The sequence below is a fragment of the Mycteria americana genome, unplaced genomic scaffold (genome assembly GCF_035582795.1).
Source record: "Mycteria americana isolate JAX WOST 10 ecotype Jacksonville Zoo and Gardens unplaced genomic scaffold, USCA_MyAme_1.0 Scaffold_39, whole genome shotgun sequence".
NCBI classification, from domain to species: Eukaryota; Metazoa; Chordata; class Aves; order Ciconiiformes; family Ciconiidae; genus Mycteria; species Mycteria americana.
Genome location: NW_027445626.1, coordinates 465768 through 480844, shown reverse-complemented (window position 1 = coordinate 480844; position 15077 = coordinate 465768). Strand labels below are relative to the sequence as shown.

The 15077-nt window shown below is 58.6% G+C and overlaps 1 protein-coding gene across 1 annotated transcript in view; it reads left to right on the top strand.

Moving 5' to 3' along the window:
• The window catches only part of LOC142403568 (scavenger receptor cysteine-rich domain-containing group B protein-like), a 138552-nt gene that overhangs the window by 120171 nt on the left and 3304 nt on the right, over window positions 1-15077 (top strand). Inside the window, exons 7-8 of the mRNA XM_075489815.1 lie at window positions 10778-11101; window positions 14623-14937. Coding sequence (XP_075345930.1) covers window positions 10778-11101; window positions 14623-14937 — 639 coding nt within the window. The remainder of the gene's footprint in view (window positions 1-10777; window positions 11102-14622; window positions 14938-15077) is intronic.

The window sequence follows — 15077 nt, the reverse complement described above, 5'->3', positions numbered from 1 at the left end:
TGAGGTTTTCTTCAGAGAAGTAGAAGCAGGTTCTCATTTGCAGTCCCTGGTCCTCATGGGGGACATTACCCAGTCAGATGTCTGCCTGAGAGGCAGCACAGCAGGGCACAAGACACTCAGGAGGCTTCTGGAGGGCACCATGAACCTCCCAACCATTCAGTGAGAGTGTTAGGAAAGGCAAAGTCCATCTCGATCTCATCTGGTAATTCAATCTGGACATGAAGGGCATGAAGAAAGGGTTTAAGAACGACACCAGCAGCAAAAGGAAGGCTCGGGAAAATGTGGGCCTGCTGCTAGATGGGCTAGGGGCCCTGGTGACAAACAGCACAGAAAGGGCCAAGAAAGAGCCATGCCTTCTTCCTCTCTGAGTTTACTGGGAAGACCAACCTGCAGGAATGCCAGGCCCCCAAGACCAGAGGCAGGGCAAGGAAGACTTACCCTTGGTGCAACTTACCCAGGTTAGGGAACATTTAAAGAATGTGCACGTGCATAAGTCCTTGGGACCTGAGGGGATGCACTGGTGAGTGCTGAGGAAGATGGCTGATGTCATTGCAAGGCCACTTGACATCATGTTGGAAAGGTCATGGGGATTGGGCAAGGTTCCTGAGGACTGGAAGAAAGCAAATGTAAACCCTATCTTTAAGCAGGGCAAGAAGGAGGATGCAGGGAGCTGTCAGCCTGGCTCTCCATGATACCCCTGTAGACAAACTGAGCAAGTATGGACTAGAGAAGTGGAAAATGAGATGGATGGAAAAGTGCCTGAATCCCAGAAGGCTGTGTCCAGTGGCACAAAGTCCAGCTGGAGGATAATCACCAGGGGTGTAGCCCAGGGGTTGATATGGGTCCCGTTCTATACAGCCTTTGATTGGAGTCCTGGAGGATGGGACCAGGGGCATCGTGAGCAGGTTTGTGGATGATACAGAACTGGGAGGAGTGGCTGGTAGAGCGGCTGGTTGCACTGCCGCTCAGAAGGACGTGGGCAGGCTGGAGAAGTGGGCAGAGAGGAAGCTCGTCAAGTTCAACGAAGGGAAAGACAAAGTCCTGCCCCTGGGCAGGCATAACGGCATGGACCAGTACTGGGGGCTGGGGGCTGACTGCCTGGAAAGCAGGTTTCTAGAGAAGGATCAGGGGGTCGTGGTGGCTAACAAGCTGGCCACGAGCCAGCAGTGCGGCTGTGTGGCAAAGCAGGCCAACAGCCTCCTGGGCTGCGTTCAGGAGAGGTTTGCCAGCAGGTGGAGAGATGTGATCCTTCCCCTCTAGTCAGCACTGCTGAAGCCACGTGTGGAGTGCTGTGTCCAGTGCTGGGCTGCCCAGTACAAGAGAGACATGGAGTGACTGGAGGGAGTCCAGCAAAGGGCCACAAAGATGATGAAGGCACACAAGCATCCTTCAGGAGGAGAGGCTGAGAGAGCTGGGCCTGTTTACCCTGGAGAGGGAAGGCTCATGGGGATCTTGTCCATGTGTATCAATACCTGATGGGAGGGAATGAAGAAGAGGTAGCCAGGCTTTTCTCTGTGGTGCCCAGTGACAGACAACGGGTGGCAAGGGAAGCACAGGAACTTCCATCTCAACACAAGAAAACACCTTTCATCTGTGAGGGTGGTTGATTACTGGAACAGGTTGTCCAGAGAGGTTGTGGAGTTTCCATGCATGGAGATATTCAAAATCCAGCTGGAGCCTGTATTGGGCATCCCGCTCTAGACTAGACTAGGCCATCTCCAGAGGTGCCGCCAAGAAGAGTCAGAAGGAACCAGTGGAGGTGTCCAGTGCTACGCTCTGCTCTGAGAGCTTGTCCGTTAGATCAGGTTGGTGAGTGCTTTTCCCACTTGAGTTTTGAGAATGCCTGGACCGCGGACCCAGTACTAATCAACTATAAATGTATGCATTTTTTCCTTAAACCTCATTTGAAATTTCCTTGCCTGCTTCTTGTCCACATTGTCTCTTGTCCTTGTCTTTCCTTCCTGACTGCCAGACACACCCTCATGCCTACTGTAAGCAAGGACAACCACAACCTTCTCTCCAAGTGTGGCAACACCAGGATCCCCTGTGACTGCACAGCCAGGCATTGTGGCCAGCTGTGAGCAGAGAGACACCCTGGGGGTCCCTGCCTGGGCTCAGAGGAGGGCATGTGGAGACACCCAGCACCTAACACAGAGGGAATGTGGTGGTGCCTGTGGGCTGACACTGAGGCAGGGTTTTGGTCAGAAAGGGTGAGCAGAGAAGACCTCCAGCAGCTCCTCTGCATACCTGGTCAGGGAGTAATGCCCTTGGTGGTGCTCCTGAGAGAGGATGGTGGCATGGGAAGGGAGGTGCTAAGAGCTGTGGTGCAGGGCACTGGGGCTCAGAACTAGGTCTGGGGTTCCCAGCAGGCAGTGCCAGTGGCTACAGCCCCAAGAGACCCCTGGCCATGGAGAGAGCATCAGCGAGTCTTGTCCCAGCTGTGGAGAGCTGCTGTGGCTGCAGAGAGGTTCCTGGGAGTGCTGGGGTCAGTCCTGGCTGCCCTGCACCTCCCAGCCCAGCATGTCTCTTGGGTCTCCACAGCAATCGCACTGACTGGGGTGACAGCCGTGCCTGGCTGGGGATTGAGGGCAATTTAGGGTTTCCATCAGTGTGGGAGGTTCTTGGAGCATCGTGGCTTTTGTTGAGATCCCTGTCCCTGTCCCTGGGCTGGCCCACACCTGCATCCCCACATGTGGCCCTAGACCTCTGCTGTGCAAACACCAACTTGGGACAGGGTGCATTCAGGGCTGGGGAAACATCCTCCCGGCACAGTTCCCACAAGCGACCTCAGTGCCTCATTCCCCTGCAGCCACCCAGCTTTGACTGCCCACCCCAGCACCCGACCCCTTCCCTGCCTTGGCCATGGCCCCCGTGAGGGTTTGCAGACAGCCCTGCTCTGGCGTCTGCCAGGGTGTGGGCATGTGTGAGCCCATGCAGGTCTGGATGTTCCCCCAGTACAGACACTGAGCCCAGCAAGAGGACGGAGATGGTTCAATACTGTGTGGGTCTCCCCAAAACGTCCCTGTGACCTCCAACTTCATTTCCCGCAGCCTTTTCAGCTCCACCCATAAATCTTCATCTTTGGGGTCTTCCTCCCAGTCACTGCTTATGGGGGAGGATGGGGATCCGGGGGGTAGGGTGGGGGCTAGTTGGGGATGGGTTCTTTAGCAGGTGGAGGAGGGGGGGATATAGGGGCGATAGGATTTGGGGGATGTTGGGGGGTGATTTGTGGAGGCCCTGTGGTAATTCTGGGCATCCCTGGGGCAGTTGGGTATCTGTTGGGATTCCTAGGGGAAGTTTGGTGTCCCTGGGGACGTTGGGGGTCCCTGGTGCAGTTTAGGGTGTCTCTGAGACTAATCTGCAAGTCCCTGGGGGCAGTTTGTGGGATCTCTGGGGTAGTTTGGTGTAATCTGGGGCTCCCTGGAGATGTTGGGAGTCACTGGGGAAGCTGGGGGGTTCCATGGCAGTTTTGGGGTCCCTGGGGCAGTTTGGGGAGGTCTGTGGGTGTAATTTGGGGGTCCCTGAGGCAGTTTGCTTGTCACTGGGGGTAGTTTTGGAGTCCCTTTGCAATTGTGTGGTCCCTGGGGCACTTTGGGGCTCCTGGGCCAGTTGGTGGGTCCCTGGGGGTAGGTCGAGGGGGCTTAGGGTGTTTTTGTGAGACCCTGGGCTAATGTAGGGTCCCTGGAAGCAACTCAACGGACCTTAGGGACTGTTTGGGGGTCCCTGGGGTAGTTTTGGGGATCCCTGAAGATAGTTCAAAGGGCTTTAGGGGCAGTTTTGTGGTCCCTGTGGCAGTTTTGGGGTCCCTGGGGGTAATTTGGGGTGCTTGGGGGCAGTTTGTGGGTCCCTGGGGATGTTGGGGGTCCTTGGGGGTAGTTTGGGGATTCCCTGGGGAAGCTGGGGATCCCTTGGGAAATTTGGGGGGTCCCAGGGGCACTTCTGGAGTCCCTGGGGTTAATTTTTGGGTTCCTGGTATATGTTGAGAGGACCCTGGGGTAGTTTGTGTTTCCCTGGGGCAGTTTTGGAGTCCCTGGGGCATTTTGGGCATCCCTAGGGCTAATTTGGGGTCCCTGGGGGTAATTTGGTGACTCCAAAGAGCAACGTGGGGGGGTCCATGGGGGTGCTCCCCCCACCCCCCCCGAGGGACCCCATAAACTCTCACCTGGCAGCACCCCCACCAGGGGGTCCCCCCCATTACCTCCACCTCCCCTGTGGGACAGGACTGGGGGTAAATGGGGGTATATATAGGGGCTATGTAAGGGGAGGTGTATATATGGGGAGGGGGATATGTGGAAACTATAAGGGTTTATATATGGAGAGTATATATAGGGGGGTATATATAGGCGGTATATATGGAAAGTATATGTATATGGGGTTATATACACGGGTATATATTGAGACTATATCTATAAGGTGTTATATAGGGGCATATATAAATGTGGGTATATACAGTAGGTATATATGGGGATGGTTGTAAATAGGGTTATAAATGGGGGGTTAAAAAGGGGGGTATAAATGGGTGGTATTTATGGGGAGGGGTACATAGGAGGGATATATGGGGAGGGGTGTAAATGGGGGTTTAAATGGGGGGGTTAAAAAGGGGGTTGTAAATCGGGGTTATAAATGGGGGAGGTATTTATGGGAAGTGGTCCATATGGGGAGGGGTGTATATGGGGAGGGGTGTATATGGAGGTATATAGACAATATAGAGGGAGAGGTATATATGGGGGTATATAGGAGGATATATATGGGGAGGGTAATAGATGGTGGGTATAAACAGGGGGTATATATGGGGGGGATAAACAGGGGCTATAATTTGGGGGGTATAAATCAGGGTGATAAATGAGGGGGTTATAATTGGGGATGAAAAATGAGGGGCTAAAAAGGGGGGGCAATAAATAGGGGGGCTAAAAATGGGGGGCAATAAATGGGGGGGCTATAAATGGGGGTACAAACATGGGGGTAGAAGAGGGGGACACCCCACCCTACCTGGCTGGGGAGGTCCCCCCACTGCGGGGGGGGCTGACGGAGCTGCCAGGCCCACCACTTGATCTTGTGGCCACAGGCCTTCTTGCTGCTGGGGTTTTTCAGGTGGGGGCAATTAAAGCCCAGGGTGAATTAAGCCCCCCAGCAGTGGGACAGCCTGTGGTCCTCTCTGGTGGGGGTAGTGCAGAAACGAAGTGCTGAGATAGGCCACCAGCACCCCCCCAACATGTCGGGAATGGGGGGAATGGGGAAGATGATCTCTGGTATTTGAGGGACAGCAAGGTCTTGAGGTTTGAGGGACATCAAGGTCTTGGGGTTTGGGGTAGTCATTGATGGTCCCTAAAGGACACCAAGGTCTTGTGGTTTGGGGTTTGAGGGACACCAAGGTCTTGGGGTTCTCTGGTCCTTGAGGGACACCAAGGATTTGGGATTGGGGATGGTCGTCTCTGGTCTTTGATGTGTCTCATGTCATGTCTGAGTAGCTCATAGGCCTGGGGTTGGCCCATGGCATGTGTAGGTGCTTCTTCTAATGTCACTGCTGCCTGAGTAGCTGGTATGGCAGGAGCAGGCCCATAGATTCTGTAGGTGGTTTTGAGGTCATTGGTGCCTGAATGGCCGATAGGCCAGGAGCAGGCCAATATCAGAGGTAGATGCTATGACATCCTCTGTGGCTGAGTAGCAGATAGGCCAGGGGCTGTGCATGAGCTTGTGATGTCACTGCTGCCTGAGTAGCTGGTAGGCCAGAAGCTGGCACATAGCTTCTGTAGGTGCTTCTGATGTCACCAAAACAATATTTTGACAATGACCAAATACAGCTTTTTGGAAGAACCATCATCATCAGAAGTCCATACACTGCACACACATGTGTGACACTGTAACGCATGCACAAAAAGTGCCAGCAGTAGGAGGGTGTGAGGTCACCATCAGGATAACCCATGAGCACACAGCAGTGGCAGTGGTGACATCACCGATGGCACCCCATGGCTGTGGGGCTCGGTGCAGAGCGACCGTGTGCTGTCACAAGGGCTTCACGGAGGACAGGAGCTGCCCGGCCCCATGCCTGCGAGGCCGAAGGAGCAGCCCCTGCAGCCCTGGCTGGAGCAGTCGGGGTGGGGGTGGCTCGGGGACCCCGCAGGGATGTGCCTGGGCACGGCGCCAGGAGGAAACCACAGACTTCCTGCCTGGGCGCTGCGGGGGGAGCGTGGGGAGTGCTGCGAGGCCACGTGGGCTGTGGTTTGTGCACCTGCAGGCTGGAGCTCCCGATGCGCCCGCGGGGAATAACGGCCCCTCGGTGACACGCTGACAGTCAGGGATCTGTCTGAGCCTCTGGGCTGCACGTCTGCTGCCAGGGCAGGGACATGTCCCAGCTCCGGCTCCTGCGAGGGACCTTCCATGGGGCTCTCCAGGGAAGGAAGGGTGAGCCAGCACTCCTGGGACGGGGCTCTGGCCTGGGCTAAGGCCCTTTCCCAGCTGCTGCTCCCAGCACAGCGGGGTCTGTAGCAGGGACAGGGGCTGTTTCCCTCCCTTCCTGACACAGCCTCCGGCGCAGCCCCAGCCCTGTGCTTCCCACGGCACGAGGGTGGCTGGACACTCTCACCTTGGGCTCTTGGCTGTGCCTGGCATAGGAGATGCTCAGTGCTCCTGGTTGAGAAAGCAGGGTTGAGGGGGTGAAAAATCCATTTACCCCCACACAAGCAGCCCTGTCCTGTGACGGCCCCCCACCAAAGTGACGTGACACCTGTAGCAGAGCTGTCTCTCATATATGGTCATGAATGGCGCTGGAGAAGTTCATTGGAGGGCCGGGCTGTGTCGGAGGGGAGATAGCTCCCGATAATGTCGAGAAAGGCCCTGCTGCTTTGATTGGCTCGTCCTGTAGCTGGGCTGGCATCTGCAGAGATATATTGCCCTGCTGTCGTCATTGTCCCCAGGAGTCCCCAGGAGCCGTGGCAGGGAGTGTGGCAGAGCAGGGATGTGCTGGCAGGGCAGGAGGCTCAGGATGGGCACAGAGGGAGTCCTGTCCCCTTGGATGCTGGGGCTGCTCCTCTGGGTACAGCTGTGCAGCGGTAAGTGCCAGTTCCATTGTCCCCCAGCCCAGGCCCAGCGGGTAGCAGCATGGCCATCGGGATGTGTCCGGGAATGGGGTTTCTTTGCAGGTGCTACTGAGGTGAGGGCCAGAAGGTGCTCAAGCCCATGGAGCCTGTGCCTGCCTGTCTGGGTGGGAGAGAGCGTGTCCTTTTCCAGGGCTCCGTTGTTTGGGGCAGCCTGTGCCTGGCTGGACGCAGAGACACCCTGTCCTGGGGTAGCCTTTGGGGACCCCCCGTTCCCCAGCACTGTGCCTCTGGAGCCGGTGGTGGCCTAGCTGGGGATGGCAGCAGGCAGAGATCCCCAGGGCACTGCCAGCCCCTGGGGTACCCCAGAGGCTTTGTGTGCTGCTCACTGCCCCCTTGTTCCCGGGGAGCCCTGAGCCCATGAGGGCAGTTTGTGCCCCGCAGAGAGAAGGGGACGGGGGCATCTGCGTCGAGAGACATCCTTCCTGGGGGGCCTGTCCCAGTGCAGGGCTGGGCCGACACCTGGGGCGAGGAGGGGATGTGGGTGTGGGGATCACTGGAATGGTCTTGGTGGGAACAGGGAAAGCCCTGGGGGTGCGGGTGGGTTTGGATGGTGGCAGGGCAGGTGGTTTGCATGGGAAGCTGCAGGGCTGTGTACACGGGGCTGTTCAGGGGGTGCTGGGCTGGGGAAGAGCGGGTGCCCTGTGCAGGGCTGGGCACAGTGTGCAGGTGTGCGTGGGCAGGGGGCAGGTGGCCGTTGGGGTGGGAGAAGGTGCCTTGTGCGGTGGGATGGCGAATGACCCAGCAGGGCCAGACCTGCACACCCCCAGCCTTGAACAGCCCATGGGGACAGAAGGGATCCCCGTGCCGCACTGGGGACAGCCTGGAGGGGAGAGGGGTCCCACCCTGGCACCTCTGACATGGCCTGGGCAGGGGGTTCCCCCAGACCTGCAGTGCTGCTGCTTGGAGCTCTTCTGACCGGTGCCATGTTGGTGTTTGCAGGGGCAGCAGAGGTGAGGCTGGTGAATGGCGACAACGACTGTGCTGGGAGAGTGGAGGTGAAACAACAGGGCCAGTGGGGGACCGTGTGTGGTGACTATTGGAGCTTGAATGATGCAGCAGTGGTTTGTAAGCAGCTGGACTGTGGGTCTGCTGTTGGATCTCCTCAGTATGGATACTTTGGGCCAGGATCAGGCCCCATTTGGATGGATAACGTTAGCTGCAATGGCACCGAGTCTGCCCTGTCTGACTGCCCACACAGAGCATGGGGTGAACATAGCTGCAGTCATGCTCGTGATGCTGGAGTGATGTGTTCAGGTAAGGGGACAGCCTGTTCCCCACCTCTGGGGTTGTGACGGGGGAAGACACCTTGCATGTGTCCTCAGGGAGCAACAAGTGGGCACTACAGCACTGCCCAATGTGGTCGGTCACACTGCTGAGCTGGGACTGTCATTGCTGGTGTTCTCAGTGCCTGGGAAAAGCCCAGAGGGAGCCTAGCCCAGGCTGAACTAACCCTGCCGCAGTGTCTCAGCCCCTCTTCAGTCAGTGTCTTGGGCTGCAGATGAATCCTCCATCCCTGCCCTGGGGTGTCCACTGATCCCCACTGGTCTCCAGCCAGTCTGCCAGTTCCCAGACAACAACGCTCAGGGTCCCTGTGCTGGAGAAACCAGGGGGACTTGCTTGGCACTGCACACCTTGGAGGAAGGGCATGAGATGGCTGGTCCCCTGGGTCATTGCCCTTCACAGGCATGAGTACCTCAAGTGAATCAAAAGGGCTTTTCAGAGAGCATGAGTGCTGGGCCCTGGGAGAGGAGCAGGGTGGCACACAGCCCTTTCACTGCCTGTCCCCAGGGCTCGGCTGTGTGGTCCAGCCAGCTCCTGCAAGGCTTGGGACCTTGGCCGCTGCTTGACTCTGGCTTCTCCCTTCTGCATCACTGCATGCACAGGCTGGTACTGGGACGTCCCTGGGGCTGTGACATCCCTACGGGGACACAGGCCCATGCAGGCAGTGCTGACCTGCTGCCCAGCCTCTCCTGCCTGCCCATGGTTCCCCACACTGCCCCATGAAACAGAGGCTTTGGCAGCACTTTCTGACTCTCGTCTGTGCCTGCTGTTATCCTTTGAGCCAGCATGAGCCCAGGGGGACATGCAGGTCTCCTGTCCCTCTGCCTGGATGTTGGCTTGGGACCTGTGCACCTGTGGACAGAGCCCTGTGTGCCTGGCTGAGGACACCCCCTCCGAGCAGGCATCGGAGAGGGCTGGACAGGCACCAGCCATGGTAACAGCTGCAGCATTTCTGCTCTCTGTGACATCTCCCCCTAACAGCAACCTCCCAACACCCCAGAACAGCCCTGGGAGCAGGGTGCATTTCTGGCTGCATGAAGGTGATGGTCCTGCCTGGTCGCAAGCTCTGCAGGGGCTGAGCAGGCTGCAGCAGTCATTATCATCTGGGCCAGTTCTCCTGGACCCGAACTGCGCACACCACTGCAGTGCTGGTGGGAACACACCGGGCAGCACAGGGCTCCTTGTGCAGCAGCAGATTGTCTGAGCAGTGCCTGGTGCTGCAACAGACACATCCCCTTGAGTGCTGTGATGGTGTAGAGAAGGGGTGCAGGGGGGCCGGGTGTGTTTGTGTCACCAAGAGTCCTTCAAGAGCTTCCTCTGGGATGTTCAGTGGGTGGTTTGGTCATGGCTTGCTTGGAGGTGATGCAGGATGTGGTCATGTATCTGTCAGAGGATTCTGGGAACTCCAGTTACTTTGTTTGTTCCAGGGTTTGTCCGGCTGGTAGAAGGGACGAGCCGATGCTCAGGACTTGTGGAGATCCATGATGGGGACCAGTGGAAAACTGTCTGTGACTCACACTTTGGTCCCAAAGCTGCTGACGTGGTCTGCAGGGAGCTGCAGTGTGGGGTGGCCCTGCCTGTCGCTGGGGCAGCTCACTTTGGAGATGGGGTGGGTCCAATGTGGGATGGAGAGCTGCAGTGTGTGGGGAATGAATCCCTCCTCATCTCCTGCCCCAGGGGGTCCCACAAGGACCAGCACTGCACCTACATGAACAGCGCTGCTGTCACCTGCACACGTAAGGACTCAGGGTGGGTGTTGAACACTGGGTGAGCTCCAGCCTGAGGGGGGGCAGGTTGTGCCTGTGGAGACAAGGGAACTGGGGTACCTGTTCCCACAGGCTGGCAGAGAGGTGACCTTCCTGGGGCATCCTAGAGAAGGGCAGGGCTGGGCTGATGCCCGAGGACAAGGAGGGGGCATGGGTTGGGAGGGCTCACTGGCATCATCCTCTTTCACCACAGGGGACACAGAAAGGCGTGAGGGTGGAGGATGAGCTGGGAGATGCCCAGGGCAGGCTGTGGTCCAGGGGAGCTCAGGACCTGGGCAGAAGCAGCAGTGTGTGCTTGGGGGAGCCGTGGTGGGGGCAGGTCTCTTCTCAGGGTGCTGGCTGGGGAGGAGTGGGTGCCCTGGGTGTGTATGAGCTGGGGGTCAGTTTGCAGGGGACCATTGGGGTGGAAGGAAGTGCCAAAGTCTGTGGGGCCCCAAATGACCCAGCAGGGTTAGAACTGGGCATCCCCAGCCTTGTACAGTCCGTGGGGATAGAAGGGAGCCCTGCACTGCCCTGGGGACAGCCTGGAGGGCAGTGGGCTCCCACCCTGGCACCTCAGACTCCACCCAAGCAGGGGTTCCCCCAAACGCACAGTGCTGGAGCTCGGCACTGTCCTGACTGGTCCTGTGTCAGTGTTTGAAGGGGCTGTGGACGTGAGGCTGGTGGACGGCGACAACCACTGTGCTGGGAGAGTGGAGGTGAAACAACAGGGCCAGTGGGGGACTGTGTGTGGTGACTACTGGGACATGCAGGATGCTGCAGTGGTTTGTAAGCAGCTGGACTGTGGGTCTGCTATTGGTGCTCCTCAGCATGGAGGCTTTGGGCCAGGATCTGGCCCCATTTGGCTTGATAATGTTGGCTGTAATGGCACCGAGTCTGCCCTGTCTGACTGCCCACACAGAGGATGGGGTGAACATAACTGTGGTCATGCTGAGGACGCTGGAGTGATGTGTTCAGGTAAGGGGACAGCCTGGTTTCCAACTTTGGGTCTGGGACAGGGCAAGGGACCTGGTTGTGCCCTCAGGGAGCAACAGGCTAACGCCAGAGCAGGGCCCGGTGTGGCTGGTTGAACTGCCGAGCTGGGACTGTCATTGCTGGTGTCCTCGGTCCCTGGGGAAAGCACAGTGAGAACCTGCCCCTGGGTGCCCCTACACTGCCTGGCCCCCAAGGTGGCTCAGATGAATCCCTCTGCCCTGCCCTGATGTGTCTGTTGGTTCCCATCTTTCTCCTCCCTTTCACCCAGGACCATTCTGGCAGCAGTCAGGGCCAGGTCCCCCATGCCAGAGGCACCAAGAGTGACTCATGCAGCCACCCACAGCCTCGGGGAAGGGCATGAGATGGATGAGGAATTTTGGGTTGTGCCCCTGGCAGGCAAGGGTCCCTTGGCATAAGCAAAGGTACTGCTTGGAGAGGAGGAGTGCTGGGCTTGGGCAGAGGAACAGGCTGGCACGTGGCACCTCATTCCTTCCCCAGGGTCACCCCACAAGAGTGTGTCCAGGGGGACAAAAGCCCGTCCAGGAGTGCTGCCTCGCTGCCCAGCCTCTCATGTCTGTCCCAGCCTCTGGCTGCCTTGCGCTTTTGGGTTTTCCAGCACTTTACTGGCTCTCCTCTGTACCTGCCCTTGCACTGAGACCCCGTGTAAACCCAGGGTTGCTCTTCTGTCCACTCACCGCCCTCTGCCCAGCTGTTGGCCATGGACATGCGTGCCCAGCAGTGCACTCTGGTCATGCCTGAGGACCTCTTTCCCGGCAGGTGCCAGAGCGGGAGGCTGGCATAGACACTGACCACAGGTACAGCCTAACTGTACCTTTGCCCTGTGACATGTCTCATCTACCAGCAGCACCCCAACGGCCCAAGACCCCCCTGGAACAGGGTGCATTTCGGGTGGCACCAAGGAGTTCCTCACGCTGGGCCCTGAGCTTGGTGGGGCAGAGCAGCCTGCAGCAGCCAACAGCACCTGGGACCATTTCCCTGGACTGCAAGTTCTCTGGGTGCTGCAGTTCCCAGGGACCAGCGTTGGGTAGCCCAAGGTCTCTGGGGTAGCAGCAGTTTGTCTGAGAGATTCCTGTGGCTGTGAGTTTGGGATAGAAGCAAGCCCACAAGGGCTGTGCTGGTGTCTGAGGAGCAGCGGGGGGGGAACAATGTTTTTGTGCCATCAGTACCCCCTGAGAGCAGCTGGTATGGTCATGGGGCTTTTTGCCTTTGACCACTGTGGAGATCAGATGGGACATGATCAGGGGACTGCCAGAGGGTTGACAGAACTCTCAGGGGTCTGTGTTTGCTCCAGAATCTGTCTGGCTGGTCAGAGGGAATAGCCCTACTAAGGATGTACAGTGTTCCATGACGGGGACGCTTGGAAAACTGTCTGCCACTCACACTTTGATCCCAAATTTGCCAACATGGTCTGCAGGCTCTGCTGTGGGTCTGCAATAGACACATACCCTTGAGTGCTGTGATGGTGTAGAGAAGGGGTGCAGGGGGGCCTGGATGTCTTTGTGTCACCAACACTCCCCCAACAGCTTGCTCTGGGATGTGCAAGGGGCCATTTGGCCATGGCTTGCTTGGAGGTGACGTGGGAACGTGGGCATTTAACTGCCAGAGAGATCTCAGTGATTTTGATTTTCCCAGGCTTTGTCCGGCTGGTAGAAGGGAAGAGCCACTGCTCAGGACGAGTGGAGATCCATGATGGGGACCAGTGGAAAACTGTCTGTGACTCCCAATTTAGTCCCAAAGCTGCTGACGTGGTCTGCAGGGAGCTGCAGTGTGGTGTGGCCCTGCCTGTTGCTGGGACAGCTCACTTTGGAGAAGGGGTTGGTCCCATCTGGGATGGAGAGCTGCAGTGTGTGGGGAATGAATCCCTCCTCATCTCCTGCCCCAGGGGGTCCCGCAGGGACCAGCCCTGCACCCACATGAGCAGCGCTGCTGTCACCTGCACACGTAAGGACTCAGGGTGGGGTGTTGAACACCGGGGATGTGGTGGGGGTCGGGGAAGAGAGCAAGGACTGTGCTGGGCTAGGTGTGAGGACAGGAGGGCTGATGGGTTGTCTGCAGCATGAAAATAGTGCAGAGGGAGAAGAAAGGCATGCTGTGCCTCTGGCCTCTCCGCCAGCTTCTGAGGGTACAAGAGCACCAATCCACCCTCAGCCATACTCCTCTGTCCCCAGAGTACACAGGCTTCAGGCTGGTGAACGGAAGCACGGCGTGTGCGGGGAGGGTGGAGGTCCAGGTGCTGGGGACCTGGGGGACCCTCTGTGCCTCCCGCTGGGATCTCTCGGATGCCCACGTTCTCTGTCGTCAACTCAACTGCGGGTTTGCCGAGTCCCTTCCTGGAGGAGGGCATTTTGGGAGAGGACTCGGACCAGTCTGGAGAGACTCGTTCCACTGTGACGGGACTGAAGTCCACCTGGGACAGTGCCCAGTGATCACCCTGGGGGCCTCACCGTGCTCCCATGGGAACAACGCCGCTGTCATTTGTTCAGGTGAGCGCCAGGAAAATGCAGCATTGAATCCCTTTGCCCCTTGTGTGTGACATGGCCACCCAAAGCAGGGGTCCCATGGCAGTACCAGGCTGAATTTCTCCCTGGAGAAAGCCTTGCATCTCCAGGAGCCTTCTGGAGGGCTTTGCCTGCTCAGGCTGACCGCTCTGCTGTGGGAGAGCTGAGGACTGAATGGAGGCAGGCACCTGCCCTCAGGTCAGAGGCTTAGGCCCATGCGCCACTGCCAGGCCTGTGCTCCTGTGTTTCTTTCCTGTGGGATGAGCCCAGGACAGGGCTGCGGGGCTCTGCTCCATCCCTCTGGCTGCAGACAACCGCATGCCATCCCCACAGAGAGCCCTGCAGAGCCTCATCCCACCACCCAGGCAGGAGCAGGAGCTGCCTGGGTGCCCCCAGCAGCAGCAGAGCTGGGTGTGAGCTGGAGAGCAGGCACGGGCCTTGCCCTCTCCTCTTGTCAGCACAAGGCTCAGACTTGTCCTGTTTGGTTGGAAAAGTCCCCCTTGCCCTCCTCCCTGAAGGGTGCCATGCTCCCCAGTGCTGCCGATGGCTGTGGCATCTCTGCTCTCCCCAGGCTCAGCCAGCTTTGCATCCCTGCGGCTGGTGGGTGGAGGGAGCCGGTGCGACGGGCGAGTGGAGATCTTTCAGCGCGGGACGTGGGGCAGAGTCCTGGATGACCAGTGGGACGTGCAGGAGGCCAACGTGGTGTGCCGGCAGCTGCAGTGCGGACAGGCAGCGGCAGCCTACAACCCCCCAAAGGCTGAGCGAGGGACGGGCCCCGTAGGGCTGCGAGGGGTCCGGTGCACAGGGAATGAGACCAAGCTGACCCTCTGCAACACCTCCCTGCCCGAGAGTGCACTGGCGGAAGGGGTTGCAGAGGACGTGGGAGTCATTTGCTGGGGTGAGCAGTGCTTCATGGGCCCCCCAGATGATGGGTTCTGTGGGTAGCCATGCCCTGACAGCCACTGGGGTTTCTCCCCACTGCAGGGAGCCGGCGGGTCCGTCTGGTGAACGGGTCTGGGCGCTGCGCCGGGAGAGTGGAGATCTACTACCAGGGCAGCTGGGGGACCATCTGTGATGACGACTGGGACCTGGCTGATGCTGCTGTCGTTTGCCACCAGCTGGGCTGTGGAGGGGCGGTGGAGGCGGCCAGCTCTGCTCGGTTTGGGGAAGGCTCTGGGCAGATCTGGCTGGATGGCGTGACCTGCTCTGGGGACGAAGCTGCTCTCTGGGACTGCCCTGCCAGGCCCTGGGGGCAGCACGACTGCGGGCACAAAGAGGATGCGGGAGTCATCTGCTCAGGTCTGTGCTGGCAGCTCCGGTGGGAGACTGCTGCCAGGGATGTCGGGACGTGGGGAGAGCCGGGCGTGGCCAAGGCTATCCCTGGCTGCCTGTGAGCCCCTGCCTGGGGCTGTCCTGTGCAGACCCATGCATGGGCACCC